Source organism: Stegostoma tigrinum, chromosome 4 (genome assembly GCF_030684315.1).
Source record: "Stegostoma tigrinum isolate sSteTig4 chromosome 4, sSteTig4.hap1, whole genome shotgun sequence".
Taxonomy (NCBI): Eukaryota; Metazoa; Chordata; class Chondrichthyes; order Orectolobiformes; family Stegostomatidae; genus Stegostoma; species Stegostoma tigrinum.
In genome coordinates this window covers 9,812,545-9,828,196 of record NC_081357.1, presented here as the reverse complement: position 1 = coordinate 9,828,196, position 15,652 = coordinate 9,812,545, and the positions used below count along the sequence as shown (strand labels likewise).

At 40.5% G+C, this 15,652-nt stretch overlaps 1 protein-coding gene across 10 annotated transcripts in view; it reads right to left on the bottom strand.

The window, feature by feature from the left end:
• LOC125452379 (serine/threonine-protein kinase MRCK alpha-like) overlaps positions 1 to 15,652 on the bottom strand; it is a 565,420-nt gene that overhangs the window by 43,103 nt on the left and 506,665 nt on the right. For all 10 annotated transcript variants that reach the window (XM_048530678.2, XM_048530679.2, XM_059645157.1 and 7 more), the window contains 6 exons: positions 15,506 to 15,622; positions 12,522 to 12,602; positions 11,784 to 11,889; positions 4,740 to 4,876; positions 3,390 to 3,529; positions 1,792 to 1,873 (listed from right to left, as the gene is read on the bottom strand). In XM_048530678.2, the coding sequence (XP_048386635.1) occupies positions 1,792 to 1,873; positions 3,390 to 3,529; positions 4,740 to 4,876; positions 11,784 to 11,889; positions 12,522 to 12,602; positions 15,506 to 15,622 (663 nt within the window). The remainder of the gene's footprint in view (positions 1 to 1,791; positions 1,874 to 3,389; positions 3,530 to 4,739; positions 4,877 to 11,783; positions 11,890 to 12,521; positions 12,603 to 15,505; positions 15,623 to 15,652) is intronic.

Below are 15,652 nucleotides of genomic sequence, written 5' to 3'. Positions count from 1 at the left end.
ACAAGGCCAGAAAGTAAATGTGTAGGATTGCGGCCATGAACCCAGACTGTGCTTTGAGGTACAACATCATTTGACTCTAAGCTCCAGCTTCACCAAATTAATATATGCACAAATCCAGCATTTATTAGAACATTTTACTAATCGGTCTTGGATGAATGAATCAACCAGGTTCACTTATGTCTTCTTGGGCAATTTAACACAACTGAAATATCTTGACACTGAACTATATAATGATTGCAACGTTCCAATGTACGAACACAAATTTTGATTCACATGATGAGAGGAAGTCCTGAGATATGAGAAGAGATAGACTGCATTAGCCTAAATAAATGTCTCCACTTTACTGACTTTGTACCAATATATTTTGATGTGATATGCTCTGGATTCATTAACCATTTAAACACTGCCACTCCAATAGGTCCCACTATAGCTACTGACCCCAAAGAGGAAGAAGCAGTATAATCAGGAACATGACTGCTAGAGAGTACAGAGTGAGGAGGACAGGAAAAACAAAGGGGACCAACTGTGAAATAATAATAGGATAAGAGTCAGAAAGAAGAGCAAGAAGCAGGGAATGAGAGAAGGGAAAGAGAAACACAAGAGGTACAGAGGAAAGGCAGAACACATGTTTGAGAGTTGGTGAGAAGAGGAGAAAGAATTAGAGACAGGCAACTACAATAGTGAAGATATCATGCAGGGATATCAATGATGGGAGACAATTGGGCAAATTATCCAAGGGAAAGAGGAGGAAGGGAGGGGAACAGAAACACTGGATAAAAATACCGGGGACAGAAACACTGGATAAAAATACAGGGGAACAGAAACACTGGATAAAAACACAGGGGACAGAAACACTGGATAAAAATACCGGGGACAGAAACACTGGATAAAAATACAGGGGAACAGAAACACTGGATAAAAACACAGGGAGACAGAAACACTGGATAAAAACACAGAGGACAGAAACATAGGATAAAAATACAGGGGAACAGAAACACTGGATAAAAACACAGGGGACAGAAACACTGGATAAAAACACAGGGAGACAGAAACACTGGATAAAAACACAGAGGACAGAAACATAGGATAAAAATACAGGGGACAAAAATACAGGGGAGAGAAACATGGGATAAAAATACAGGAGACTGACACACGGGATAAAAATACTGGACACAGAAACACAGGATAAAACTACAGGGGAGAGAAACATGGGATAAAAATACAGGGGAGAGAAACATTGGGAACTGAGTGAAAGGGAATACAGAAAACAGATTTGAGAAAAATAGTGAAAATAAGAAAGGCAAATTGTATGAAATAGTAAAGAAAATTATGGAAGTGTTACCTGCTAAAAGATGTCCAGGACCTAGACCAAGGAACTTTGAAAAACCAATAAACTACGCTATTCAAAATTTAGAGTTAATTTAGGATCTTTTGACTCATTTATATTTCTTTCTTAATGTGTTTATGCTTCCAGTAGGAAAAACAGAGTGGGAAAGTATTCATTGAAAAAGAGGAAAAGTAAGCCATTGTAACTACAACACACAGGAATAGTCAGGTGACAGTGTACGCAAGTACATCGTTCGTTAAGTATTATCAGTACAGAATTAATAAATATAATGCAATGAAATGTTAAAACTGATTATTTTTGAAGTACATCCTCAAATTTGGGAAACCCCAAAGTAACAAGACATTCTAATGACAGGGTTTCACTGTAATCCCTCTGCCATTTGTTTCTTGCTGTTGTTAAAACGTTTCCCTCCCACCTCAGGATATAGCGACACTACCACTTACCCTGAAGATACAGGGGACATCCTTTCTATTGGCGTGGATAACATCAGAAGCTAATACAGAGCTAACTGAAAACTCTTCATCCCTGGGAGGAAATTAAAAAGAAAATACTTTTTTTTAAAAGAAAACAAAACAACAATATTCTGCCCTTAATGATATCTCACCGATCTGCTGCCAGCTTCAGAGTGCAAAGAAGGATTAATTGCTGGAAAGACTTCATGGGCCAACAATGTTCAGAAGGCAAAGTAACAAACTGTGCTTGTGCTCTTATAACGTACACTGCTCTGCATGTTTAACGGCTTCAAAAGATTGAATGTTCATGAAAATTTACTTAACATAAATGTTCATACTACCTCAGGGATTCCCAAGGTTTTTCCCATTGGGACCCCATTTCAAGGCTGGAAAGTTGCTCTGACCTGTCGATGAGAAATGTCAGTGCGCTAGGGCTGGGTACAAGGAAAGACCTGTAATAGTGGGGCAAAGGAACTCATTGCCGCAGAGGACTGTGGAGGCCAAGTCACTGAGTGTATTTAAGACAGAGACAGATAGGTTCTTGATTAGTAAGGGGATCAAGGGTTATGGTGGACTACACGGGAATTGGGAACAAAAACAAAGTTGCTGGAAAAGCTCAGCAGGTCTGGCAGCATCTGTGGGGGAGAAAACAGAGTTAATGTTTCAGGTCCAGTGAGCCTTCCTCAGAACATGCTGAGCTTTTCCAGCAACTTTGTTTCTGTTCCTGATTTACAGCATCCATAGTTCTTTTGGTTTTTACAGGGGAATTGGATTGAGAAACGTAACAGCTATGATCGAATATCGGAGCAGACTCGATGTGCCGAATGGCTTAATTCTGCTCCTCTGTCATATGGTCTTATTCAGGCCTCACACACTCCTTGAAAAAATCAGGAGGAGTTAAAGCTGCCTCACAGCTGTTCACTCAGTCAAAGCTTCATGGCAGCTATTACTGTGTTGCACCCCAAAACTTCAGCTCACAACCCCAAACTACTTTGGGAAGGCCTGTACGAACTTAAAAAATAATTATACAAGCGCAGTTCACAACTTCAGGATGTCCCAACACATTTACAACCAATAAAACACATTTTGAAGTCTAAACATTGTTGTAAGTTTAGAATACGGCAGTCAATTTGTGCATGGAAGCTCCCACAGACAGCAATGTGATAATGACTAGTTAATTTGATTGAGAGAGGTTGTTTGAGGGGTATAAATTGGTCAACACAAGAGAGAAATTCCTTGCTCTTCTTCAAAATAGCGCCATGGAATCTTTTAAACCCCCCTTAGCAAACTTCTCATTTGAATAACTGCACCTTTAACAATACGACACTCCCTCAGTACTGCACTTGAATGTCAGCCTGTATTTTTGCACTCATGACTCTGGAGTGAGACTCGAGCACACAACCTTTAGACTGAGAGGTGGCAATATTCCTTACCGAATATTGGATGGCAATAAAAGTGGCTGGATTCGTAGTACAGTGTCCCTGATAAGGAACCACTTTAGCTACACAGAGCCTGCCGTGGATCCCTGTGAAAAATGGGATAAAACAGCAGGTGGACCACACAAAAGAGGAAGAGTTCCATACACATACCTCATGTCAATAACCTGGCTAACCACCACACTTGGCTGTGAAGCTTTTCCTTCTGCAATTTCATATAAAAACAGTTTGAAATCACAAACTACTGCTAGCGCCCTCTGCCAACCTTTTTTCACTCCAGCAGGTTTAGGTACCTAGGAAGGAAGAATTCAGAAATTTGAAAGATGGAATTAAGGATACATGGTATTCAAAGCACTTGTATGATGATGTGAGAGAATGGCTTTTGATTTACATGTATTATCATTTAACATTGAAGGGCACAGGAAGACCAAGCACGCAACAATTCTTCACCACATTCTGATGCCCGCAGCATCTTGCCTGAACACCTTGCCCTAACCCACTTCCTCCTGACCCTGCAAATCCCCACTTCTCACAAAGAAGCAAATAACCACAGATGAAACAACTGTCAACCTAATGTTTTGCTACTGAAGGCTGACCCATTTTTGTAAACCGCTGAACAATTTAAACACTCTGCACTGTATGACTATAAATGGTCTCTCACAAGAACTGCTCAATTCTTCTGATAATGTTGCACTGGGTTGGAGCTGTGCAGTGAACCAGCTAAAGGTTCCTTGGAGCTATTGATGGATGCATTTGTGAGAATGATAATAGCAGCTGGAATTTTAAGCTGTGAAGAGCAAATGCTAATGTCTATCCTCAGAGTCTAAGAGGGGGAATTTCTTTAAATCGCCATTACGTCAAACTGTTTCTGAAGTTGTAAACAATTTTGCTGGGCTTCACCTTGACTAGGTGTGGACTTATTCATTGAAATCTGAATATCTGGCTAGAAAACACTAACTAATTAGACTGCGTAAATAAAACAAAGTGGATGAAAGAATTCTAACTACTAATGAGAGAATTTTACAGTAAGATAGTGAAAAATAGAAGGCCTTCTGCATTTGTTCATATGAATAGCCAAAAAGGTCCTTAGTAATTGGTTGCCTTTGAATGATGCACTCAAACAATGCAATGCCCTTAGAGCTGAATGTCAGCTCACAGCATGCATATAAGCCTTGACTGGGGCTTGACAAATGTTGACATCAGGGTTGACTCAGTAAAAGAAAATCAAAAGCAACAAAAGTGTGAAGTGCATGCCTCTGTAAATTTTAGAGATCTTCTAATGAAACGTGCATGAAGTTTTTCTGACACCTTACCCCATTTAAAATATAAAGATTTATCAGAAACAGTACTTAACTGCAAAAAATTATGTTTAATGAATCTGTTTCCATAAAGGTGGCTTCCTTTAGTGACAGTACAAGAATGACTGCTAGTTCAAATTATCATATGTTCCTTCATTTACAGCCAGATCTGTGAATCCACAGCTTTGCACTGTTTCCCTCTTACCCGAACATGTCCCTCATATGCTGTCCCGATGCCTCTCTGCGGGTCGATCCCCAGTGGTCCCTTTGTTTGGTCAGGTGGGATGGGGCACACAGCTGGTGCTTTGTCTGCACAAGTCACGTGGCATGAGAACCCACATACTAAAAATGAAACAACACCTTAATTGATCAAGCAACCATGTGACCGACTATCATGATTTAATTTTCTATAGCAGTTTTAATGCAGTAAAACCTCCCAAAGCATTTCAGAGGAGCCATTATTAAACAAAATTGGATACTCCAACACTTCAGGAGGGATTAGGTCCTGTAACTAAGAAAGTTGGTCAAGGGTGTAAATTTATGTCCTATCAGAAAAAAAGGGGTACAGAGCATTAGGGAGGCAATTAGGGTTGAAGCAACTGAAGATAGGCACTAATGGTAGAGTAACAAAAATTAGTGATGCAAGAATCCAGATTACTTGTAAACAGGGGAAATCAAAAGTTGTTGGGCGTAGATGAGAATGTGGAAGTCAAAACACAAACAGATTGGCTATGGCCTGATTGAAAGCTAGATCAGGCTCAAAGCTGAGTGGTCTATTTCAGTTCCTAATTCTATGCTTATGGACTGGGGTGAGTTGTAGAAATAGGGAGGTAAATGAAGGATTTGAGAACAAGAATGAGAATTTTAAAGTTGATACATTGCTTAAATGGTAGCAATTTGGATCAGGGAGTACAGGGTGATGGATGAACTGGACTTGGTGAGAGTTAGGACATAGTTCAAGTTTATGTCAGATACAAAGTGGAATACCAATATAGTGGTGCATCTTTTCATGAAATCTGGCCGCAACATCCTGATCATATTATTAGTTAGGAATCAGTGCCCTGGGGAGGTGGCAGTATTTGTAAAGGATTAGTTATACAAGAACAGCAAGTTAAACCATGTAAATAAAAGAAAATATATAAATTTATAGCAACTTAGCACATTTTTCAGAAACACATCAGAGCCCTTATCTAAAATATGTTAAGATGTATTGACTGCTATTAATTGTTATTAGTGGCCTCTATCATGAAAACTGCAAAATATGCATTTTATTCATTCATGGTATGAGGCGTGAGAAGGCTAAGCCAGAATTTATTTCCAGAGAACACTTAAGAGTCAAGCACATAGTCACATGTAAGCCAGTCCCGTTGGGATGACAGTTTCTTCCTTAAGTGAACCAGAGAGGTTTTTCCGACAATCATAATTAGGCCCTTAATTCCACTGCCCGTTGGGGTGGGATTCGACCAGGATTCCCAGAACGCTACCCGATTAATAGTCCAGCAATAAAACCTATAAGCCATAATGTTCCAACTCCTCTGCCATTCCGTGGGATTCCATTATTATTTCCTCAGCCTTCTTCTCTAAGCAACGTATGTTCACTTTAGCTTCTCTCTTCCTTTTCATGTGGCTAAAGAAGCTCTTACTGTTCATTTTCTATTACTTGCCAATTTACCCTCAATGTAGATGAACATGTCTGTCATTTTTCACACACAAAATCCCACACAAGGTAACATAAATTCAGAAGCTGCTGATTAAGAACACAAGAATGAGAAGCAGGAATAGGCAGTTCAGTCCCTTGAGTCTACTCCGCCATTCAATACGATTATGGTTGATTACATCTTGGCCTCAACTCCACTTTCCTTCCTACTCCTCACAACCCTTCAACCCATTACTAATTAAGAAGTGTCTATCTCCTCCTTAAATTTACTCAATGTCCCAGCATCAGGCATACTCTGGGATAGTGAATTCCACAGATTCCCGACCCTTTCAAACAAGTAATTTCTCCTTATCGCTGTTTTAAATCTGCGAACCTTATCCTAAAATTATGATCTCTCATTCTAGATTGCCTCATATGTCTACTTTGTCAATCCCCTTTAGTATCTTATATATCCTCATTCTTCTAAACTCCATAAGGTACAGGCTTAAACTTAATAAGACAAACCCTCCACCTCTGGAATCAATCTAGTAAATCTCCTCTGAACTGCTTCCAATACAACTACATCCCCAATGTAAGCGGACAAAAACTGTATGCAACACTCCAGGTGCAGTCTCACTAATGTCTTGTACAGTTGCAACAACGTTTCCCTACTTTTAGGCTCTATTCCTTTCGCAACTGATGCCAAAATTCCATTTCCCTTCCTTATTATGTGCTGTTCCTGCAGACCAGTTTTCTGTGATTCACACAAGGATACCCAGATCCCTCTCCAAAAAGCACTCTGAAGTTTCTCTCCATTTACATAATAAGTTGCCCTTCTATTCTTTCGGGCAAAATAGATAATCTCACACTTATCCACATTAAATTCCATTTGCCACATTTTGGCCCACATGAATATTATTTTTTGCCTGTAATTTGCTTTGCCATCATCATCAACGTAGCAGCAGAAACAATGCCTCAGGAAAACAGACACTGGGGCACTGGAAGAACCTGATAACACTGCCCTATTCAGCGAGTGTCGCAGTACTGACCTGTCAACTCTTCGTGATCCAGAGTGCCCACATAAACTGGTCTGGTCTCAAGGCATCCCTGATCAGTGTGTCAGAAAAGACACTTGGTCACTCAAAAAGGAAACGCCAAAGGCTGTTTCAGTTAGAAAAACCAGGAGATCCTGGTCAAAATCCTGTGAGACAAAATGTATCTTGAACAGAGATTTGTTCTGCTTGTTTCTCTTGATGACAAGTGTTGTAAACCTGGTACTGAGATGTCTGCTTCATGGAAAGCACAGAAAAAAGCTTTGGGTTTTTTTTAAGATTAGACAAAAGAAGCATGAGTGGGTGCAGTCAGGCACTCACAGGCCAAAGGCTTTAGTTTTGCTTCTTTTGAAATAACCTTTATTGTCACTTGCAAGTGCTGTGAAAAGTTTCTGATGTCGCCATTTCAGGTACAGGACAGCCAGGCAGACTTGAGAGAATCATAAATAAAAGTTCAGCAAACGAATAAAGAATTTTTCTTTTTAGAAAGGACTTGCATTTTGGTCTTTTCACCATCTCTGTGTCAGCCTTCAGACCGCCTGGACCAAGTCTCTACAACATGCTAGGCATCAAACCTCTAGGCCTCTCCTCCAAGACTCCCCTTCCCCACACCGGCCTGGTCTGGGACCGACCCCCGCCCCATACTTGCCTGACCTCTCCACTCCCATGCTGGCCTGGCCTGGGACTCGTCATGACCTTCAGTCTCTTCCATTCACCTCCGGTAAGTTAAAGTTAAAATTTTGAAAAAGGAAGGGAGAAAAGAAAAAGAAAGGATGGAACAGAGGAGCTCTGGCTGGAGCATCTCAGTCTGCTGCCATCTTGAATGTTGAAGTTTTTGAAATTGGGGTTTATGGAGTTGAAGCTGCTAGATACACATTTCTCTCTGCTGCTGCAACATTTTCAGCACTCTCTCTGCTACTAGATTCCTTCTGTTGGTGTTCCTTCATCTGGGCTGAAGGCATTAGCAAGTGAAGGAAATCTGTTGTCGAATTTGCCTTTGCCCAGTGTGTTGTTATGGGTTGCTGCTATATTGGAATAGTTGATGAGCAGTAATTAAAATATATATTATTTTGTTCAGTATTTTGATGGTGTTAAAGTCTGTGTTTTTTTTATTGTACTTTAACAGCAGTGTAAGAATAAAGTGCATTTTCCTCAAATTTAGTAGTCTGACCCATCCAATCACATCTTGAATGCAGCGCCTTACACTTGCCTTTAAACAAGATAAAAGTTAGGGTCAAGGCTATCTCCCTGATGTGTCTGAGGGGATTTGGCCTGGAACTCCCTCGCTGATGGCAATGTGGGTGCACTTCACCAAATAGACTGCAGCAGTTCAAGAAGACAGACCACCATGATGTCTGCAAGGGGAATTATGGATGAACAATAAATGATGGCTTAGCCAGTGAACTGCACACCTCCTGAAGGAATTTAACAAAATCCAGCAGCTAATAAGAAGAAATTTCAAGGCATTTTTGAACCAGAAACAGCATCTCAACCTGAGAGCTAAGAAATAGCTCTACAGATGATTGAAGGCTGAGGTCCAGCAAAATAGCTGTATGCCAAATAGCAGATGGTGGATGGAGAAAGTGCAGGTGATCCAGCGGTTAGCCAAGAACAAAGATGTGCATAGTTTCTTCACAGCAGTCAAGACTTCCTTACTGTCCCTGCACCCAGGCCCCATTCCACAGGTGGCCAGGAAAGGAGAGTACTCATCAGGCACAGAGGGTTAGCCATGTCCACGGGAAGGAGAACTTTGCAGATCTCCTTAACAGAGACTCTGTTTTTAACATATGTGTCATTGACTCAATTCTGTAGCATGTTACACACCACCATCTCAGCGTAAGCCCAAACCAGTATGAGGCAGAAAAGATAATTCAACAAGACAACAACAAGGCAGCAAGTGCAGATGGACTTTTTTGGGATAAGTACACGTCAGAAGATGGGAGCAGGAATAAAACCTTCAGCCCCGAAGCCAACCCCATCATATAATAAGGTACAAAATAAACAGCAGAGGAGCAGGAAGATAAGGGCGGACAGGTGAGGTTGTGGGGGTGGGGGTGTGCAATAAAAAAAAGAGCGGTGTGGGGAAGTGGGTGCTGCAGATCTGGTGTAGCAATGATAGGCCAAATAACCTCTTTCTGCCCCATAAGACGTCTTTAATTCTGTGAAGATCGAGGTGATCTGCCCTAGGCCTCGAGTCCTCTTTTGTACCGGCTCCCATATAACTCAATTCCTTGATATTTCAAGAATCTACTGATCACCTCTAAAATACTTTCAATGATTCAAACTCCACAATTCTTTGAAGTAGAAAATACCAGACATTCGCTACCCTTAGAAAAAAGAAATTTCTTCAATTTCATTCATAAATGAAAGTTCCCTCATTCAGTAACCATGTCTCCTTGTTTGAGATTTCTTCACTTGTGGAAACATCTTCAACATTTACCCCGTCAAGCCCTCTCAGTTCTGAAGAGGAATTACATCAGATTTGAAGCATTAACTCTCTCAATACAGATGGTGCCAGACCTGCTGAGCTTCTCCAGCATTCTTTGTGGCTGCTCCCCTCAAATGTTTCAACAAGATCATCCTCAATCTTCTAAACATTAATGAATAAAGGCCTAATCTGATTAGTTGTTGTGATAAGTCAACTCCTTCACCCCAGGTATCTGCAGAGTGAATCTCTTTTAAACTAGCTCCAATGTCAGTATATCTCTTTCAAACATGGGGATCAAAATTAAACACTGTACTCCAGTTGTTGCCTCACCAATGCTCTGCAGAGTTGTAACAAAACAATCCTATTTTAAAACTCCAACTTACCCGCAATAAAAGGCAAAATTCCATTTGCCTTCTTGATCACATGCTGCACCTGCATGCTAATCTTTTACGTTTCATGCATAAGAACACCCAGATCCCTTTGTGTTGCACATTTTTTGGAGTTTCTCTCCCGTTAAATAATAGTCTGCCTTTTGATTGCTCCAACCAAGGTCAACCAGCTTACACTTTCTGACGGTGAACTCCAGCTACAAGTTTTGGTCAACTGAAATTCCTTACACATTCCTTGTGTCCTCTCACAACATGTTCTCTCACCTGTTTTTGCATCATCAGCAAATTGTCTCCTTATTTTTTAGCTATTCCTTTCACACTTTGATTACTGTTCACCTCTTCACTACCCTGTACCGTTGCCTCATTTCTTTTTAATTTTTTAAGCTTCTTTTCAAGTAAACCTCTTCCAACTAATTAGCTTAAGTTCCATCTATAAACTCAAATTCACTAGGAAATAGTCCCAGTATGGTTCAAATAAAGTCTGTCCCATAGAAAAGCTCTCTTTAACCCCACTATTAGTCAAGGTCTCTTTAACTGCACTATTTACCCTTGTCAATCTTAAGTCCCACAGTGCCGATAGGGAACTTCCTCTAATTGTATTGTGGGTTAAACCAAATGGGCTGCAACATTTCAAGACAGCAGCTCACCACCAGAATTCTGAAAGTCAACTATTGTTGGGTAATAAATGCTGGGCAAGCCAGGGACATTGAGATTCCCTGAATGAAAATAACAAACAAGGCTACTGAAGCTCTGAGATACAGCAGTGAAGCACTAAATTATGATGGAGAAGCATGGATGAGTTGAACTGAAGGGTCTGTTTCCATGCTTTATGACTCTATGACTTTGCTGCTGATTGAGAATACCTCCTTGACCTTGTCTGTTGCCGTAAAAAGTTGGAGCGCAGGAGCATGTGTTGCTGACAGCTGCAAGCTGATTCCTTGTTAAGGTGAGATTCACATTTGTTTATCCTGCAGGGAATTCACTAGGGCACCAGACAAGTTTACTTTATGGTGATGCCTACCCTGTGTAAGTTTTAAGGTTTGGAAGTCACAGAATATCCTCAACAGGTGGTTGGAAACTCAAAAGAGAATTTGATATGTAAAAACAGAAATTGCTGGAGAAACTCAGCAGGTCTGGCAGCATCTGTGGAGGTCTTTTTTCTCTCCACAGATGCTGCCAGACCTGCTGAGTTTCCATCACGATTTCTATTTTTATTTTAGGTTTCCCACATCTGTAGTTTTTTGTTTTTTTTGATTGTTAAGAATTTGTGACAGGTGACTGTGAGACTTCAACTTGTTTGTCATTATTGCAGCCCACTTTGCTCACCTTGGGCGACTAACAACTGCTTATACTTACACATGGTGAAATGTTCCAAGGTGCTTCAGAGGAGCATAATTGACACCAAACTAAATGGTCTTAAAGGAGATAGTACGGGAGGGACTTGCAGGGAATTAAGGGCCCAGCTGACTGAAGGCATGGCCAACAATGATAGGCTGAAGAGTTGGTAGATGCAATAGAGGCTGGTTTTGCTGTTCAACTCATGCAGAGGCCAAAACCCAAAGAACTCAAATGTAAGCAGTGAGGACTGTAAAATCTAGCTAACAATATTTAAACAAAAATCACTGTTTACACTGAAGCCAAAATAGTTCAAATATATTGTGCCAGTTATGCTGAAATGACAAAATAGCTCACACCTTGAATGACAGCGACAGCATGACTGTTACGTCGTACTAACTACTCTCACCTTCACAAGTGCAGCCCTGGCGTACTAGGCCAACCATCAGAGATGTGCACTGATTGCATTTTGTTGGTGTGTTAAATGATTTCACGACAAACTGATGAGCTTTTGGCTGTAAAAGAAGAAATTACAATAAGAATCGATAGTCATTGAACTCAGAATGGTATTTAATGCTCATTGCTCACGGTGGAAGCTGCTGGATAACACATGCTCTCATGGAGAAATAACTCAATCCTTTTCTGTCTTCAAACTCTCCTTTAAATATAGATTACTAATTCAAAGGAGTGTCTCCCTGCAAATCACCTTGTGCAAAGATTAATGGACAAATACTGAGTAAAATGGTGCCCAAACCCTTTTTAAAGCAGACGTGCTCGTTTACTTAAACAGATGGATTGCATAAAACATGTATATAGTATTAACACTGTACCTTTATATATCAGAGTTTCAATGCAAAGTTTATGCATTTGTGGATCGACCTCTGTCCACCTCTAACCTCACATGCAGAGTAAAGCCTAATCAGAGAAAAATGCCTTGATAACAAGGAAATCTCTCAACGAACTGACACCCAGGAGGTTGGTTAGTTCCTACAGTTTCTACCTAGAGGTCAGAAAGAAAGGTCAGTCTCCAGCAGTGAGAGTGGAGGGGAGGAGGTGGTGTAGAGAGGGGCAAATGCATTATGTTTACGAAGGAACTCAAGTCTAGTCCTTGGAGAAAGCAGCTATCTGAAGTTAAAGAGGGCTTTACCTTTGGGGCTGAGACACTGGAACCACTGTAGGAGGACCTGATGGTCGGCGTCACTACTGTACGTTGGGGGTTGTCAGTTCCCTAATAAGGTTCAAATAAAGATGATTAGTTTTAATCACTGGGATGAATAATCAATTGGGGTTAATCAGACAGTACAAACATCTTATTGGAAACCTCCTTCACAACTGGTAAAATGTTCTCCTTCATCTTCTTGTTCCTTTCAAGGAAATTAACATTAAATGTAATGGTCTCAAAATGTGAAATCTGTTGTGTGCAAGTGTTCCTAGGGCAAAATCATTCACCAACTCCTTTGAGTCATACGAATAAAGGCAACTATATGGTTGAATTCCTTAGATTACGTGCACTTCAACCAGAACTGGTAGATACTTGTGCAAAATCCATCCAAAAGGTAAAACATAACCATGCATCCTATAACATGAGACAGCCAGAAGAACGTTAAAAGTAGAAGGTGTAGCCCGGCCGCTCAACATGATGCGGCTAATTTTCTACATTAGAACATAAGAAACAAGAGCAGGAGTAGACCATACAACCCATCAAGCCTGCTCTGTCATTCAATATGATCTTGGCTGATCTTCAGCTTCACCTTCACTTTACTGTCTGTTCCTAATAATTTTTGGGACATCAAAAATCAGTCTATCTTACCCTCAAGTATATCTAGCAATGGGGAAATCACAAACTCTCCAGCGTAGAGAAATTTTTATAAAATTCGCATGATTCTTTAAGTGAAGAAATTATCCCTCATTTTCACTTTAAAAGATGGATCCCTTGTTCCCTCTCTCCATGACTGTGCATTGTTTTTGAGTGTCCAGCTAGGGGATGCAATCCCTCGGTGTCTACCTTAAGAATATCTTGCATATTTCAACGGGATCACCTTTGAATCTTCTGAAATACAGAGATTACAGGCCCATTTTACTCAATCCCTGTTGATAGGACAATCCTCTCATTCCAGGACCAATCGAGTAATCCTCTGCTGTACCAACTTTAAGGCAAGTATACTCTTCCTTGAATTTGTTAACAAAATGTTTCACGGAGTATATAGTTACTGGCTGAGCTGGCATTTATTGTCCAGCCCAATGGGGGCCAACATCGTGCATACTACTCCGGGTGTGGTCTTATTAATCATAGAATCCCTACAGTGTGGGAACAGGCCCTTCAGCCCAGCAAGTCCACATTGACCCATCCCCCTGTAACCCACCTAAACTCCACACCCCTGAACACTGCATGGCCAATCCACCTGGCCTGCACATCTTTGGACTGTGGGAAGAAACCAGAGCACCCGGAGAAAACTGACACAGACACAGGGAGAATGTGCAAACTCCACAAAGACAGTCACCCGGGAGGTGGAATTGAATCCAAGTCCCTGGTGCTGTGAGGCAGGAGTGCTAACCACTGAGCCGCCGTGCTGCTCATTAAAGCTCTGAACAACTATAGGAAGCCACTCATTAATTTTCCACTACTATTTCTTACCACATTCAGTTTTTTGAAAGGTTCTTCATTTTCACTGTGATCCTTGTTTTGCTGTTACTTCTATAATGTTTATGTACCTACCATGAAGATAATAAGCAAGTAATTTCGGAATTCCCCTATTCCTCATTTTTATTTCACCTGTTTCTGCCCCTAAATAGCCCACATTTGTTTGCAATAAACTCTTCTCATTTACCTATGAAAAGGTTGATAACTTGGTTTTATGTTTCTTTCCAGTCCACCTACGTATTGCCATTCCTCATTTGTTTCTTTGTATGTTTTCAATGAATTATAAAATACTCTCAGATTCTTCAGTCTTTTTACTATTCTTGGAAACATTAACTTCCTTTGATTTAACATTATATTTAACTCTTCTTATCAGCATTAACTGGAGCATGGTTTATTATATTCTTTTAAATAAAACTATCGTTGATGAGAATATCCAACTGCGATTGGCAACAAATGTTATTTTAGCTGTAAGTTTTTCTTTAGATGAACCTGAATTTGAATGATGGCTACATATAACACTCCTTTGACCTCAGCACGTTCCTAAATTATGCAATCACCTGGAATCCACCTTTTTTCAACAGTGACTCTGAAGGAAATGATCAAATAGTGTGTTCCTTCTGAGCAACACAAGACGACATCTACCAGTGCTTTTCTTCTAAAAAGAAGGTGGCTTCCTTTTTCTCTGGTGAAGCAACATTACTAAAAACAAGAGTTGAAGGGCTAGATTCTGTACTGGAGGACATAGACAATGTAAGAAGCTGTAGCACAGTACATGAGGCCAATCTGTAAACTGATAACAGTTTACGGCAGGCTTGTGATTTGAAAGATTACTAATAGTACAAGAAGCAAAGCCTAAAGGAGGTAAGGCGTTATAGTTTTGAGATGATAGACTACAATGAAATGCAGTATGCTATGCAATGAGCTTTGCTTTCAACGTAGTGATATGTGTTGGAAAGAACATACTCAAGGAGATGCTGATCGGAAGTTAAAATCCCACACTGTGGGGGTACTCGGAGTGGTGGAGAAGAGAAAAGCAATAAGCAGTATCTTCATTCCTGATTGCAAAGGGCTGTGGCTAAATTCCAGCATTAGGTTAAATAAAAACCGAAAGAACTGTGGATGCTGTAAATCAGGAACAAAACCAAAGTTGCTGGAAAAACTCAGCAGGTCTGGCAACATCTGTGAAGGAGAAAACAGAGTTGATGTTTCGGGTCTGGTGATCCTTCCTCAGAACCACTTCCAACACACTTCACTATGTTGAAAGCAAGTTCTGAGGAAGGGTCACCAGACCCGAAACATTAACCGTGTTTCCTCCTTCACAGATGCTGCCAGACCTGCTGAGCTTTTCTAGTAACTTTGTTTTTGTTCCAGCATTAGGTTGCTTGCCTCTGCATGCTTAGCTACACATCGTTTGACACGAAGGTAAAAAGAGAGTAGAAGAGCTTTCCTTTTTTGAAAAGGAGACAGTCTAAGGACTGCCACATACCCACCTCCACAGGTTCTATATCACTTGCTGTGGATGGCGACCGAGAACGAGAATATATCTGTGATTTCACCTCATCAGCAGATGGAGAATTGGAGAGGTTGAAATTCTCAATGGAATCAATCTATGGAAAGAAATTCTTTTAAATAATAAT